Below are 17,372 nucleotides of genomic sequence, written 5' to 3'. Positions count from 1 at the left end.
GCTTTGATCCAGCAAGTGGAGCTCAGTGTGACAGTCTGGCACAGTAATTGGGCTGAAATTGCCAGCACACAAGTGAACATGTGTGAAAACACTCGCATATTTGTGCTTATACACGTATGCTTGCTTTCCATTGCCTTAGCATTGCTCAAAGAATAAAAGTCAGCTCTTTGAAAATTAAACATTTCCATAATAATGACTTACCCACTTGAGGAGCCCAGTTACTTATGCTGATTTTCTCTCGTTTTTCATATTGCGGGACAGTATCAGCAGCTGAGATCAGATGCCTCATGTGCAAGCTCTAAAACAATGTATACAAAGCCTGTATGGCAGCATCACCAACACAGATTTAACAATTTTCTTTTTCTCAGATCACTTTTCAGATGTATAATTTAGCTCCAGAGATGAACCTGTAAAGGGGCCAACAATGTAAAAACTTTTTCCAAAAACCAACATGATATCAGAGTAATGGTAACTGTAACTGGTTCTGCTTTTATATACATAACTGGTTTTGTTTGTAATATAAAAGCCTTTATCATATATTGTATTTCATACATATGCACCCCTTATTATCTTTGCTCCTTATGTCCTGGCGCATATGTGATATAAGTGCACATTTCTAAAAAAAATAAAATAAAAATTGCATACATACAGACAACAGCAACTGTCACAACCACCATTTTCATGCAAAGAGTTTATTTATGAATCAGACTGCAGTATCATACAACAGTAGCACAATCATATGACTATGGATTATGCTCATATTTATAGATACAAAGATAAAGGCATGTCTTAAAAGAAAAAAAATGAATGAGTTCTCTTTTGATTTACTCTAAAAATAGCTTTTAAATACTTGGCATAGTTTTGTAAATTAAATTATGAAACATAATGTTTTGCCCACTGGTTTTACTATTGGAGTACCAAATGCAAATATACTTTATGAAAAACATTTTTTTTTCCTCCTCTCTCTTGCATTTCATGCAAGGAAGAAAAAAAAGATGTCAGTGAGTACAAAAAGCACTTAAATCTCATATGAAAATAGAAAATATTACAAGTGTGCATAATTACTTCATGTTGCACATAACCTGCAGTACAAAAAGTCAAATGACACTATGTTCAAGTGTACCTGACATGCCAATTATTGGGGGAGGGGGGCGTATGTACTGAAATAGCTATTTAAATGTCGTCAGGGGCAGTTTATACACCAGACTAAGGCGAGGCCCTTTAGTCTTCAAAATGAATTTAAAATGAGATGTGTAATTAATTATAGGCGTGCCAGCTTGTCCTCCCTGTGATGCTGACTATGAGCTTGTCTTGAAACACTGACCCTCCTCTCGTACTTATAATAAATTATGCTTTTTGTATTGTTTGAATTTCACAGTTTTGGACTCAATGTTCCTACAGATAAACAGCATGAAGAGCAGAAACTATCCGCAATGCTACTGTACCTCTCCAGCCAGAGGGATGGCAGAACAGTAAGTTGTTGGTAAAAACCTAAGGTATGAAACAGTGCTTAGTACGTTAATATTTGGCATTTCCTGGAGTGTAATGTAATGCACACATCATAAGGCGACATGATTATTTCGGATTTACATGAAATGTTTGAAATACCAAGACAAAGGTCTGAGTTGATAAAAATGCTACAACTGCAAAATGCTACATAACAGTAAGTTGATGGTTAAACAGTGATGGATTCCTACAGATCTCTTAAATATGTTACACCAGTGAAACAGTCCTTTTATGAAAAAAAAGAAAACCCACGTACCTGCAAACTTGTTTTAATCCAAAAGGCAATTTTTTCAATCATCGTTTAGCTTTAGACTCATAATTTAAAATTTATTTTAAAGAAACATTATGCAGATATGTGGTTTTTAGCCTAAAATTGCATCCTACATTGCATCTTTTAGTGCAATAAGCATTAGTGACAGCACAACAATTTACACAAAATGAACACGCCGTGAGATGAAAGAAACGGAGGAAGAAAGGAGGCAGTTAGAAGGAAGAGGAAACAAAGGAAGGGTGGGAGGAAGGAAGGAAAAGAAAAAAATTCCCAATTTTATTTTCTAAACATGTTTTTTTTGTGGAACCAACAACAGAACGATACATGATTCAAACTGGAAGACATACAAAGACAGAAATAAGACACAGGCCATGTCTGACCACCAACGTACAGCTGAGATGGATTGATGTGTCAAATATCACAAGGAGCGTCCAACACTGACTCTGTTAGCATGTGAAAGAGCACTATCAAACAGGAAATCATGGCACAATCAGAAAGTTTCCATCAGGTTTAACTCCTGCAGTGATGAACCCTTTTGCTCACTCAAACCAAAATCGTGTGATCAAGGCACACCACAGGGCCATCCCTCCTTATACCGCTCTGTTAAGATTTTAAAGCACTAGAAAATTATGTATACTCTCAATATGATACTATACACTTGTATGATACTTTCAGCTTGTTATAGGTGTGGAGAAATAAAATGTCATGGTTAAATACAAAATTTCTCTTAAAATATTTAAAATATACTTTATTTTGTACATTATGCAAACTGATTAACAATTTGATGATAACAAAAATAAATATTCCGTGAAATGTCGCCTCTTTGCAAAAAGATGTATGAACATAGATATATATGTAGATATATATCTATATCTATATATATATCATGAAGTAAAGCACCCACCCCCTGTTAAGCGCCCCTATACCCTGACACGAATCCATTTCCCTGTAATATGATCTCAATGACACGTTCACACTTAAGACTCCTGACAATGGTTCCTACAGGTAGCTCCACTACACCACTGACCTGTTTTTACAATATTGCTCTACATATCTTTTTTTTCTTGTTGTTGTTCTAAATTCCTATATCGATCTTTAATGTTTATCAAGGTTGCTTAAACCATCATTTAAACTCAATCTGTGCCCTTATTGCTTCCTGAAATTACCTGGAAATGGGAGCTATAGATTGAACTTGATCAGGGGACTAATCAGAGACTTCACCTTATCCAACCAGGAATCGCACATCTAGTTAAAAAAGGCAACTCTCCCCCTCTAAAGTAGGGCCAATGTTATCTTATAGTTTACTGATCTGTCATGCCATGTGGTATAGAGTCACTCTTCACTGAAGAGCTATGGTTGCAGAGTTATGGTTGCAGTGTGTACAAAAGCAATGAGAAAGGGCACAATGTCATTCAGTTGTTTTTTTTTTTTTTAAAAAGAAAGGCTGATTTATCTCATCTGAAAATCAAAACAGTTCTTTAGCCAAAGACAGTGATGTCCAGTTCTAAAACAGCTGTCGCCTTACCACAATCAAATACGCAGGTTATTTTGGTGTAGTTTAAATGCAACAGAACATGTTTGTGACAATAAACCCCTCTATGTCTACATTAGGTTAAACATAAACACTTACATTCATAATCCTCAACAACTCGCCCGTAAACAAACAGAAACGTTCAGGTATGCGAAAAATGTTTTCGCTGCGGACATTTTCAGAAATTCTAGTATGCACGACAGAATTGCATAATGTCTGCCAATGACAAAAGCATAGGGAGGATAGAATAGAAAGGACAAGCCGCTACAAGACTAACTAGTAGAAACCCTATAAGAGGATGGGGTTGGGGATGGAGGACGGATGGGGTAGTGGGTAGTCAGTTTGGGAAGGCTGGGGTGGGATTCTGGGTGGAAGTTGCCCCACAAGTTAAAGAGGCACCTCCCTTTGGCAGTGGAACAGCACTCTTAGTAGTCAACGCAGCGCCGAGGGTGAGGGTGTACACAATGCTCTTGTCGGACAAGAAGGCAATTTCAGTGTCAAGATGAGATGAAGGCATTCTAGTAGGCAGCCAGGTCACAGTGTTGGAGCTAAAAACCTCAGATGGAGATGGTGGACGCAGTCTTTCTACACTGTCTCCCCTCGGCTGGGATCATTGGGGTTCTGGGACATGAGGAAGAAAGATATTTATTCACAAAGGAGTATTTTTTTTAGCAAAAATCCATTATCTTATGAATCAAAATTGTCTAATTGGGCAAAGGTTTTCAAGGTCCAAAATCAGGAAAAATTACAAAACCGCATAAAAAAAAAGTAAACTCTCTTGTCATCTTTACATCCACCAGGCTTCACTTCTGTGCCATTATAGGCAATAATTACCTGAGAGAGGTGACTCCTGTTCATCTTGCAACACTGTCTCGGGGCTCTCCTGTGAGTTGGTGACCTCTTGCTCGTTGTCTTTGTCCATATGAGGAGCAGGGTCGAACTCCTCTGCTTGTTCTTCCTTGCCCTCCCCTTCTGCCTCTGTCTCCCCTTCCCCAGAGTCAGTACTCCTGATGCTTAAGCGCCTCACACGATACATAACATCTACATCTCTCATCCGGGCGAGTCGCTCAACTGCCACCCGACCTGGAGAAATAGCCAGTTTGTTCTGCAATGCTTCAATTCGCTGTGAGGGGCCCTTGCTCCTCCGCTCACCCTCCAAGCTAAGAGATAATCTGCGGTCTAGGTTTGGGGGAACGGAAAGTGGCAGTCTATCAGGCGGAAACTCTGGTAACCCAGGGAGGTCTCGCCCCAGATGAGTCCGTAGACCAAGTCTATGCTCTGGGAGAGCAAATGGCTTCTTCTCTTGCTCCTGCTTGTCAACTGGCGTTGCATTGTCTTGTTCCTCAGTTTTCACTTCAGCTGTCCGTTTGCCTGCACTGCCTTCAGGTGTTTCTCCTGCAGTGGCTTCTTTATCTTCTGATTTTTCTTCCTCAGTTGCTGTTTCATTAACACTCTGTTCCTCTGTGACTTGGGGGTCTGTAGGCTGATCAGCTGCTAATACTGTGGCTGCAGAGGAGAGATCCTCTGTAGCTCCATCCACTGGTATGCTCTCAGCAGGATTAACTATGCATAAATTGTCCAAGTTTTCTGCCTGAGCATTGTCTGTTTTTTCACCCTCTCCCACATTCTCCTGTGTCAGTGAATGCTGCTCTGTTTTTTCAGCACACACTTCAGACCCTGACTGATTTGAACATGATGCATTTGGCTCCTCTATTTTTGTATCTTCTGCTGGACTTTCTAATGCAGTGCATTGTGGCGGACTGCCATTTTGATTGGCCGAGCTGTCTGAGCTGTTCTCCTCGTGAAGTGGAGGCAATGGACCCTGTCTCATCTGATTCTCAAGCTCTCTTTTACAAATAGGGCACTCCTCCTCTGATTCAGTACTGAGATCTTGAAGAGTGTCTGTGTCATTAGGTCTGGAATGGCCTGCGGATGCTTTACTGGCATCCGATGGGTCTCTAGACTGACGCAAAGTCTGGCATATGTCTTCATAATCTGGAGGACTAGTGAGTGTAGAGGCATCCTGCATGGGCTGTCTGTCTGCCCATGGCACCTCAGCTGCTGTGGTGTGCGTTGTTGGACTAAAGTCACAAAGAGGTGTTTCGATAGGTTCATCTGGCAGGTCTAATTTTACTGTCCTGCCATCGTTGCTCCTTCTGCGTGAAAGATGCGCAACAACCCTGTATTCTCTGAAGCCCGTCTCCCGAGGTGGCACCGGGAGCTCCTCCCTAAGCTGCTTGCTGAAGGTTACCGACTTTGTTGCAGGCCTGGAGAAGGCGCTCTTCACTTCCCTGTATTCTGGGTCAACAGACCAGCTTACTGCACTGCGCCTAAGGCTGCTGGGCTTGTTGAGAGGTTCTGATGTCAGTCGGATTTTGATACGCTCAGGGATCTGGACGGAACCGTTTGGGACTTTATTGCTGGCAGTACCTAGCTCCAAGATGTCTTTGTAGGCCTCGTTAAGGTCCTCAATGCACTTGTCAACACTGGGCTGTTTGCTGCTCTGTTGCTGCTGCTGATCCTGGACTTCTTTTTTAATGGTCTCCAGCTCTTTGACTGCATCCCATGGTCGCTGGGTGGCCGGTTTCAAAAGGAACGGTTCAAATTTCTCCTGTCCTGTGTTTGCTGCTGGTTTGATCTCCTCCACATTTCCTGAGGGTGGTACTGCTGGCTGCTGAGCTGTGCTCTTGTTCAGCTGGTTGGAGAAGGTGGAGGTCAGGGAGAAGGCGCTGTTGCTTGAAAGTTTTAGGCTCTTCACTCCCTTTATGGGAAAACTGAAGGCAGTGCCCACTACTCCGCCGCTATCAGGGGTTACTTCGGTGCCAGGAGGAACAGGGTCTTGTTGTGCTTCCTTGTTTTCAGGGGCAGCTTTTCGGGCCTCTGGGCTAGTTTGTGTCTCCTGGTCTCGATACTGGTTTGCAGGCCAGGATCCTGACAGCTTCAGCTCCTTGTAATGATTTATTTTAGGGGGTCTACAGGGTAGTTTTTTAAACATTTTGCTGCTTGCTCTACTGCTCGTTTTGCTGCTCGCTATGCTACCAGTTAGTGCTTGCAGCTCAGCTTCAGCTGAAGATGTGCTTTGGAGACTTTGGTTTGTTAAATGGCCAGTTTTGTTGCCACTGGGACTGTCAGCTGGGTCTGGCGACTTCTCGTTGTTATTATTCTGATCACGAATTGTCCCAGTGAGCTGCGGAGTAACAGGGACAGACACCAAACAAAAAATGGTTTCACTAAGCCTCTTTTTAAGATTCTTGGTTTTGTCTTTCTCCGGTGGTTCAGGTTGCTCTGCCTTTTTTACTTCTGTCACAGTTTCAGATACACCCTGGTCAGCCGGCTTACACGGAGGTGGCGGTGGTTTACCCAGAATAGATGAAGGTAAAAATGGAGTACGGGTTTGCTCAGAAGCTACACTGTCACTTTTTTTTATTCCCCTGTTGGGCCATCGATTACTGCTGTCGCTGTCACCGGGAGCTGTTTTTCGGGTTTCGGTATTGAGAGCTGGCCCCTGTTGGGGAGGAAAGGCACTATCATGTGTAGATTGTCCTAAAATCTTAGCGGACGGAATCTCTTTGTTGATGTTGCGCATCTTGTCTATATCTGTTAGAGAATTTCCGCCAGGCCCTCCTGAGATTTGTTTTGCTCTTGAGTCTTCAGTGGGTAACTGTCGGGCATGACCTGGTTGTTCTTCATGTCCAGAAGAAAGTACCTGTTTTCGATAGGACGCACTACGTTCTCCATAAGGTTCCAGCCAGGAACTACTTGCCTGTCTGTAAAACCACCTTCCGGGATCTGAGCTCGGCATCTGCAAAGCTTCTGCCCTCCATCTTAAGTTTGCCATTTCATTGCGGTTAACTGAAACTGCTCTTGGGGGTAGGGCTCTTCTATAAGATGGGGGTGGGATGTAGCCAGGAGGCTCCATTCCAGTGATGGCAGAGTGTTGTGCGAAATAGTCTTGTCTTAGGTCCCCACCCCTTGGATAATAGATAGGCCTGTCTTTTTGTTTGACACCCTGGTCAATAGCAAGCATTTCTGCGCTACCCCTAGTCTGCTGGTGAATCTCGTATGATGGAGGCTTTAAAGGCCTGCTGAACCTGGGCTTTGGTAAAAGTGCAACATGGCTGCTTGGCCCAATACTCCTACCCCACCGGTCCCGGCCGCCGCCATAGATGTACCTACTGTATGGCCCAGAGAAGAGAGTGCTGCTTATCCTCTGTCTATCAGGTAGACTAGGCCTTGATGGAATGAGCTCTCTGCTGTCACGTCCATCAGGTGACAAAACTCTGGGAAGAGACTGAGACTTTGCTTTAGTTCTAGGGTGAAAAAAACCCTCCGGTGTCCTCAGTCGGTAGTGGTCCTGAGCCCACCGTTCCCCATCCCCATCTGACAGCTGCCTTCCCAGGCCCACAGCAGGCCTCCATTCCTCTGTTCCAAGGCTCTGGCACTTCCTCTCCCCAGTCACTCTCAACTGACCAGGGCCTGCATCTGGGTCCCTTAGCCAGGAAATGTCCTCCCATAGCTGCTGCGCTTGCCTCTCTGCCCTGTATTCCTCTGCTGTGATCAGGGCCTGTGGCCTCCACGCTCCAGCAGAGGCCCTCAGCTCCCTGCCATCAGCATAGTCCAGAAGGATGCTAAAGTCCTGACCTCGCCTCCGCCAGTAGGAAACATCCCTCTCGTCATGGCTCAGCGGCTCTGAATAAGTCAAACTGGGAACATCGTAGAACCTATAAAAGAAAAAATCTCAGTGTTAATAAAACAATCGAATCTTTTAACAGTGTTTCTTTCATTACAGAGGTTATTAAATGAGTTGCGGCTAAACAGCATCAGAACCATCAGGCTGGGACATACAGACAAAGAAAAAATTATCTAGAATGAAAGGAGTTAATACCTAAAACATATTTCACAATATTGTATTATCTCAGTCTATTTGATAATAGATTAAAACAATTTCATCCACTTGAAATGTGATCACTGGTAAATATTAAAAGAGGCATGCCCATGCCAGTCCCAGACATGTGCTTTTGCTTTGCCAGTATAGGTGTTCCAAAACAACCTAATCAAAGAGAGCCAGCACATATGAGCCAGAAATGCTTAAGTCAGCAGCTCCAAAGTCCCCTGAAGACACCACAAAATTGCGATGCTACTGCAATATGATCTGCATATTAAATTGTGCTGACCTTATCTTGGAAACTGGTCATCTGGATGGCAAATACCACTCTTTAAAAAAAAAAAATCTGACGCAAAAGAGAAAGTGGCTCTGTCCCTCTCATTATTTTAAGGAACCATTTTGGCCTACAGTACATATAAAAACCTTTAAACCAAAAATACAATAAACTTTAAACCTGCATTACTGTGTTACACCCAAAGTGAAAAAGTAAACTAGACGAAGAGCCTTTTTTAATTGTTTCTCATGTAAGTATGCATGAGCAACAATCATCCAACCAAAATCATTTGTATAATTTTAAAAACGCTTGATGAAACTAATATGAAATGGCAACTGTGTGACGAGTTACTGTTGGCAGGTTCACAACAGTGGTTCCAGTACAGTGTGATAAAGCACTGCTGCCTGGAGATAAATTTAGTTCTGGTCCCATAATCACCACTTGGGTTTGGGATAAGGCCGTAGTGCATGCTTGCACTGCTAAAACAATTATTTTAGATAAAATATATTACTAAAAATATATATATATTTAATGACAACACATCTAAAAAAAAAAAGTCTATGTACACTGAGGGATTTTCCATTACACTGAATTTTATGATTTTTTTTAATTAATTGTCATCAATAAATATTCCCCGGGTCATCACTCACATAAATGCACGTTCTTAGACGACCTGATGACAGCTGATCATAATGAGGGAGAGACTGCAGGCTTAAATGCTTGTTGAAATTCAATTGTAACCATCAGTTCTTTCAGAAAAACATATTAACTACATTTTCCCAGTGTAATTATAAAACTGTTTCATGCAAAGAATCATCTGCCACTAATGCAGATGATAAAATATAAATGTAATATACACACACACACACACACACACACATATATATATATATATATATATATATATATATATATATATATATATGCTTGATTATAAATATGTGTAATAGTTTTTAAAACGTAAATCACAAAAAGAAGACTGAATAAACAATTAGCCTCCGTCCAGTATCTGCAGTGCACTAAATCCCTGTTAGTCATAGTACTCATTCATTTAAGCAGCAAAGTCAATGGATCATCCTCAGCAGCATATGCTACTGTATGGCTGAGGGGAGCTGCGCTGTGCACACTTGCCCAGCAACATGCTTACATCACAGAGCACGTGCTGGGCGTGATTCAGTGTGCCAGTGTTTACAGTGGAGTGATTACGCGCCTGTCTTGAGGCATGTTCAGTCCTCCTCAGTTTGCTCTCTGTCTAGTGCTGCTGTTTACATCTGCCTGCCTGGTGGAGGCTGTGTAGATGATTCCAGTGCCTGGGTGGGCTCCACAGAGATGCAAACCATATCTCTGTGCAGGCATGTACACAGCTCAAACGACTGCAAAGGCACCTTTCATAATTCCTCATATCCCAGCATAAGATATGTCAGTAGTGCTGCTGCAGCCACAGTGTTCTGCAGCTCTGGAAGGAAGGGAAGAGAAGAGGAGGAGAAAAAAAACCCTGCGCAGTGCAGACTCAGTTTTGCATGCAATACTGACAGGCCCCAGTGAGAAGTGGGGGGAGGAAAGAGAGGGAAAGGGAAGGTGCAGGGCGTGGGGGATTGCAAAAGAGAGGGAAAAAACACTCACCCACTATCTGTAGCAAGAGAATCACCCAAGGGCTGAGTGTCACCTAGGATACCGATGCCGATTTCTTTTCTCCTTTGGTTCCTATCCCCACTCTCGATGTCTATGCTGGGGTAGCCCTTCACCAGTGCCTGCCTGCTGCCATAGATGCCAGTGATAGATGCCCCCCGGTCTGCCTCATACCCGTTCAGCGTCCCCCGGCCAGCCCTGTTGTCCACAAGTTCACGCTGGCAATCAGCAGGGCGCTTGTCAAAAGGCGTGGCAGACGGAGGGTCGCTCTTCGGCAATTTATATCCGTGCGAAATGAGAAGGTCCTCCACGCTGTACATGGTGGTGTCTCTCTCACTTCTGGGCAGGAGGGCAAAGGTGGGTGTGTTGCCTTATGCGCAGTGCTGCTGGTGGAAGCTGGAGCACGGCTGCTCAGCAGAGGCCATCACTAAAGAGAGGACAAGGGAAGAGGTAGAAGAGGATTATTTCTGCATGCAACTATATCTGAGAGGAGCCACTTTCGTAAGAAACAAAAAGGGTGGCATTCCTTGTCAAAATGTGTTTAAACTACTTCAGCACATGCTATATTGACATCTCCACAAGTCTTTTCTTAAAATTAAACACTAACATGAGCTAAACATGAATTTTTCCCCCAGACATAATCTTGTTTCTGTCGGCAACCCCGGATGTGCAGCCACAGTTTTAAAGGTGAATTTAAAGCTCACTATCTGAACACAGAAAAAGTCTATAAACCAGAAAGTGTGTGTTATGAGCCACACCCCTTGTTCTTTCCAATGACATTTTATCAACTTTCCCAAAGTGCCTGAAACCATTATCTAATGTAACAATTGCCAAATTGAGAATTGTTCTCATCCTATTAAACCACTGTTTACATAATGATTTCTCTACCCTTTGTCAGACAGCAGTGCAGTGGAAAATTTGATAACCGCAAAGCAAGCAGGTTTTAGGTGGAATATTCGTCATCAGTCATGACAAGCACTTATTGTTCTCCAGAGACTCAGAGCAAGCAGTTATCTTAAAAGAAACTGCAACATATTCTTATATTTTAAGTTATAAGAGATTAAATACCTCACCGTACAATCAGTCAGTTTCAAATATGCTTAAGTAATCACTACCAGTGTTGTTGCATCATATATCTGCCTTCTTGCTAACTTATTAGTGCTGCACACCACTCCCATATGCCATCAGAAAAAGGAAAATACTGGGTATTATATACCCAGTATAAAATAATCTACACAATATATACTTTCCCGCATGCCTGTGCTGTGTGTGAGCACACACAGTGTGAAGGTTTCCAGATTTCTTACATCCTAATGGCATCAGAAAAACATTTGATGCATTGATGGCGTTTGATTAAATTGATTTAGGTCTTGACTCTTAAACTATAGTTCAAAGATGAAGTCTGAGTTGCAGCGTCAACAATAAAAAATTATGTGAACTTTAAATAAAAATGTGAACGTTAAAAAAAATTTAATACATTTTTTTTTTTAAATACTAACAGTATTTTAACGTTTTAACTTTTACTGCTCTGATTCCAGTCTCTTATTATCATGTATGTTCTTTAATTTCTCTTAGATTTCTCTTCCCTAGAAAAAGGCCCTAATGGGCACATCATATTGTCTTTTTTTCATATATATTCTCTCACAAAGACGTTGCTGGCTTAAAAATCAACCAAGCCCCAAACTTTCTAGATCACCATGCAAAGGTATAGCCATTGTCACAAATCAGCAAAAACAGCAAAAAAAACATTACTCGGTTTTCCAAAACTCTCTCATAATGTTGTGGTGGTTAATTAATTTCTATAAAACAGAATACTTTGATGAGTTTTATAAAGCATAAAAAGGCGATTATTTTCATTAACAAGTAAAATGATGATTACCGTCTAAGTAAATCAACAATTTACGAGTGTGAAAAATGTCAGAAAATGGCCAGAAATGCCCGTTAGGCTCAAGCCTGGTGTCATAGTATAGAGTATGAATAACATTTAAATTCCCATGATATTCTGAGTAATGATAAGTATGACATATAAATGATTTTTACTATATAGACGCTATTTTTCACATGGTGTGTTTAGATTATCACTCACTAAATCACAAAGGTGAGTCTTCGACTTACTTGTTCTGTTAGAAAAATCGAGACAAATAAAAAAAAGAGAAAAAAAGCAGAAACTGGGGAGTTTAGTCTTAAAAATGTCTTAAAAACTTATTCTAACATGACAGTACTTCAGTACAAAACCAGTTATTTATTTTTAGCTCAAAACAAACAGCAACAAGTAGGAAAAAAATAAGACTGCTTTTGTATTGGTGCTCGAATGCAGTGTAAATTTCACTGTCTAGTTTGTTCATTTGTTTGTGTGTACATGCAAATGCACAACCACGCCTGCCTGTCTGATATATTAATTAGTGGTTATAACAGTCTGTCCTGTATGGAAGCTCGTTTCCGCCACTAAAAAAAACCCAAAACAAGTATCCATAACTCGAAATTTCGAGTTATTTTCTTGAAATTTCGACTTATTAACTCGAAATTTCAACTTATGAACTCGAAATTTCAAGAAACGTAACTCGAAATTTGGAGAAACAAATTTCGAGTTACTTTTCTCAAAATTTTGAGTTAATAACTCGAAATTTCAAGTTAGCTCTGCCAATCAGTAATCTACGTGAATGATGTCACTTTCTTGTTACACATGGCGCAAAGTAACGCGCACTCAAAACTGGATCGCAACAAATTGGCGCTTTCGCGAGTACGTTTGCTGATAGTAACGCCATGTGATTCAGCTAATAACACAAGGATTTCATCATTTTTGAAGCCACGCTGAAAATACTCAGCAATCTGTGCATTCATGACTGGATGTAATACTGGTAGCTTAGCTGTAGCATTTGTACCTGAGGGCGTCAGCTTCCACAAGGAAATGACGTCATTCACGTAGATTACTGATTGGCAGCGCTAATTCAAAATTTTGAGTTAATAAGTCGAAATTTTGAGAAAATAAGTTGAAATTTCGAGTTATGGATCCTTTTTTTTTTTTTTTTTTGTGGCAGAAACGGGCTTCCATAGTCCTGCCTGCAGATGACAGCGGATGGCTTATAAAACATTAACAGAGTGATCAAAGGCTTTGCACACAGTAGCATTTTGGCAAATCATAGACTTGAATAGTGGCTCACTTTCCATTATGAAGGTGTCACTTAAAGGACAAGTGCGCTGTTGGATCAAAGATGTTGGTGTTAAAATATACTTATATACACAACTCATCTAGGAATTGATCATAGCCAAACACTTTTACCTATTTCTGTGCTGGAAACTGCTGAATTGCAGCTCCATTAAGCTTTATATTAACATAGATTAAGGGTGGAGGTCATGTGACAAAGTAAAAAAAAAAAAGAATTAATCTAAATCAAAGATGTGCAGACAGAGTAACATCTGACTGATAATAGTTTGCAAGGCACAAACACTGCATTTACAGGGTCTCTGTGGACGTTACCAGAAAATTGTGCAGTGTGCGAGAGAAAAATGCACTTTTTTATAACTTTTAATAAAACGATATTATTTTCATCATATATAAGATGAAAATAAGATTCTTTATATTAGTGATGCATTTTGACTCATCTCAGAAAATGGACAATTGCTGCTTTTCTTCTATCCAAAACATTATGACTATGTCATAAAAGGGCATCACATATGTTTTAATGTTACAATCCGAGATTTTTTTCTTTCTTGTTTTTTGGAAGCAACTCAGTATTCTCAATAAATATTAGAGCTCAGTCAACAAAGGCTTTTTAAGACCAATACTGGCACCAATATTTTTTGCAATTAAAAAATTGTATATTCCAATCAGCTGATACATTTTTTCTTTCTGCAGACACACAAAATCTATAGAGATCTCCCTAATATTTCTTATTTGTAGTCGTTTATTCACTTGTTTACACTTTTCTTGGGTCAGCTGGCTGTTGTGTTTTTGGTGTTTGAAATATTTTTTGCCACAGGGAAGCTTTAGAGTGCCCTCTGCTGAACAACCCTTTTAACATGGTTGAAGGTAGCTTCACTCATCTCCTCTTTACTTTTTAAATTTAAATTTATTGGCTGATATTGATAAATCATGAAATATCTAATATCAGCTGATAATCAATTTAAGTCCACATATAAACACTACAGCTTTGTACAGGTTTTTTTTTTCACTCTTACTTTTTTTTACCCTTTTACATCAAAGGGTGTTAAAGACAGCTTAAGGGAGAAAATTGTATCATTATATTATTTCATTCTCAAGTAATCAGTTTGATTATTTCCTTGATCCCCCACCCATCTATCAATACCAAAACATGTTGTTCCAAGACTATCAGAAAATCCATCTGGGAAGCTAAAACCTGCAAATCTCTGCCTTTTTTCATTAAAATTATTTAATTCATTCTAAATATACTTGATTGATATATCAGCTTAATATTGGTTTTGGTTTGCTGACAAGTAAGATGGCATTTAACAAGGTCAACTTGATGTATTATCTGTTGTGTAACATTCATTTTATATTAAATATTAAAAAATAGCGTCAGTGACAGCTAAAAGTAAGTTTCATTTATTACAACAAAATCTTGTTTACGATGCCAAATTGTTTTTTTGTGTTTTTAAATTGTGTCAGTATCAGCCCTGTATTTATTCTATTACTTTTTCTTTCATTAATTTAAATGATAAAATAATTTGTTTAGCTCCAAACTGGACTATGGTTACATAAACAAGTACGCTCTAACAATATTTTGAATTGTAATTACTTTATTAGTGCAATGTTACTGTAGGACACCCAGCACACATCCCATAAAGAATCACTGCATTCAAATCATTTGGAAAATTCTTCTTTTCCTCTTTTTTCCTCTTGACCTTAATGTGACCTTAACATTTTCCCTCCATAACTTTGTCCACTTTGCAGTTAGGAGTTACCCCTGGTGTGGGAGCTTATTTTATACTGTACTATTCAGTGTAATGCTTCATATCAGCCCAAATCCTGCGGGATAATTAATGCTGTCCAGATGCAAAGAGCCCAGCAGGAAATCCCCACTTTAAAACCACACTGTATGGGACCATATTTTCAAGGACAACAGGAGTGAAAATTGATTAGCCAATTTATTAATGTCATTGAAACTTCACTGACTAAACAAGGCTAAACAGAGCCCAAAATAACATTCAAAATCAGCATGCTGAAATCTATTCTGATGTAAAAGTCCTCCAACTATTACTGGCTCTTCAAGTGGAGCGAATAGGTAGTGTGGTTAATGCAGCAAAAATCAACTCGAGAGCTTCTTGAATCAGCCAAATCCAGATCCGTGAGGACGGGCTGATATAGAAAAGTAGCTTCCTTTAACACAGAGTTTTATCAGAGAGAACCAGAGCGAGCTAGACACATGGTGGCTCTTTTTTGACAAGGTCACAGCTCCAAATGATTGCAGTGGAAATATGGCACAAGACTTTTTTTTGCATAGCAACAACAAAACTATGATTAATAATCACAACAAAGATATATTTTTTTAACATAAACATCACTGATACACCAATGGGTGTGAAAGGTTTGTGCCAGGAAGATGAAAAAGTAAGGTCAGCTAATGTAAAAGTTGCTGCTGAGGGTCATTCGTTAGCTGATAACGAGAGAAGTCCTTTTTCTGCTTTTGGAAACATTGAACAATTTTTATGTGAGGTCTGTCTGTTGATAACTTCACTGCCCAGCCTGAAAAACACAACTTTAACTTGGAGGCTGGTGCATGAATTCACTTCTAACTTAATAAATCCAATCTCACTGACCACCCTCCCACCTAAGAATCCTCCAGGAACACCCCGCCACCCGCCACCACCACCCCTCGGTGTGCAGCCAGGCCTGGAAGACTGCATGCACAGGTAGTGGTTACTGTAACGCATCAGCACTAGCAGGCAGCACCACCCTAACTGCTAAGGGAGTGTACCTACATCTTACCTAGTGACAGGGAAAACACAGCGCCACAGATCAGCCTAATCATTAAAAAAAAACTGCTTAGCCTATGCAAACTCATTCAAAACACAAGTTCAGCACGTTTGCAATTAAGAGCACCCTGTGATAACTATGTCCATCAGATTCTCCGGGGAAAAAAACATCTCCCTCACCATCATTCTCTCTGGATAACTCACTGTATGAATGAATCATGATTAAAATAGAGCCGTTTTATCATAACACACAGTTATCAATAAAATATCAAGGTTGTGATAGATAGACGGATGCATTGTGCATTATGCATACAGCATGACCTATTATAGCCTTGCTATAGCCTACTGCAGCGTTATATGGCACAGCCTACATAAAATTGACTGCTATGAAATGATTTTTCAAATCAGCTCCCAGTAGGCTACCTGCTTCACCCAGTGCCGCAAGTCCAGCGCCTTCCAGAGAGAGGAAGGGGGGGTAAAAATCCTCCACCTGCACGCACCTTGAGTTGAATATATAGTCAGCGGTCATGTTTTGACGAAAGCCGCTTGGCCAAATTATAACCCCATTGCAAAAATTTCCCCGAGAAATGCATGCAGTAAAGCAGGGAGCGCACATCCCCGCCTCGCTGCCAGCACCAGCGGCGGCTCGGCGCTGTTCTGTCGAAGGGCGAACATTTTGAGGTGTGTGCAAGTTGACGCGCGGTTAACGAGGAGGTTTTGCAGATGCGAGTGTTTACCAAGACCCGCTGCCCTGCGCTACCGCGAAGGCTACGTGAGCCACACACACAAAAAATAGAAAAAGAAAAAAAAAGGATAAGCAACCCCTCCCTAGAAATCTACCAGTATCGGCAAAGCGGGAACCAGCGTGCTGCAAAGATGCCATAACACTGCAAAAACAGAATAAGGGCGTAGCAACAGAGAGACGCATACCTGGGAAGATGCTTGGCGCCGCCGTTGCAGTTCCCCTGCGCCCAGCTTCAGCTGCTGAGACTGAGAGCACTGCACAGAGCCTGAGCCGAGCATGCCTATTGGTAGGCAGAGACGCGCTGGTTGCTGGCTGCCTGGACTGGGCTCTCCTCACTACAGCTGAGGTGGGGTGGGCTCCTCACATGCAGGGAGCTAGAGAAAAGGGATGTCAGAATGGTTTCTTCCAAACTGTTTCTCCTAACTTTCCTTTTTTTTTCATAGCAACACTCTTTTTTTTTTCACTCAGTGCTGCTTATAGGCTTGAATGATAAGTACAGACATAAGGAGTGTGAGGTCTGTCTCCCACTGCCACAAGTGTTTAATGCACTAAATGTTGAAGGAGCCACACCTTTTATGTTTCTGCAGGAAAGGTCAG

General features: G+C 40.9%; 1 protein-coding gene across 1 annotated transcript; it reads right to left on the bottom strand.

Annotated features, from left to right (window-relative positions):
- Positions 1-676: 676 nt before the first annotated feature.
- Positions 677-17,117, bottom strand: jcadb (junctional cadherin 5 associated b). The gene is made up of 4 exons (XM_084913098.1): positions 16,961-17,117; positions 10,091-10,523; positions 4,143-8,029; positions 677-3,929 (listed from the first exon to the last, which is right to left on the bottom strand). The coding sequence occupies exons 2-4, from the start codon at positions 10,414-10,416 to the stop codon at positions 3,919-3,921; spliced, it is 4,224 nt and encodes a 1,407-aa protein (XP_084769224.1). The 5' UTR covers positions 10,417-10,523; positions 16,961-17,117; the 3' UTR covers positions 677-3,918.
- Between the last annotated feature and the right edge of the window lie 255 nt (positions 17,118-17,372).

This window comes from Perissodus microlepis, chromosome 18, assembly GCF_051167445.1.
Source record: "Perissodus microlepis isolate ML-2025 ecotype Zambia chromosome 18, ASM5116744v1, whole genome shotgun sequence".
NCBI lineage: Eukaryota > Metazoa > Chordata > Actinopteri > Cichliformes > Cichlidae > Perissodus > Perissodus microlepis.
This window is presented reverse-complemented; position numbering and strand designations above follow the sequence as displayed.

Coding starts and splice junctions, on each gene's coding strand:
- jcadb (XM_084913098.1), bottom strand. CDS start 10,416: ATGTACAGCGTGGAGGACCTTCTCATTTCGCACGGATATAAATTGCCG. Junction 8,030..10,090: donor TCTCTTGCTACAGATAGTGG/GTGAGTGTTTTT, acceptor TTTCTTTTATAG/GTTCTACGATGTTCCCAGTT.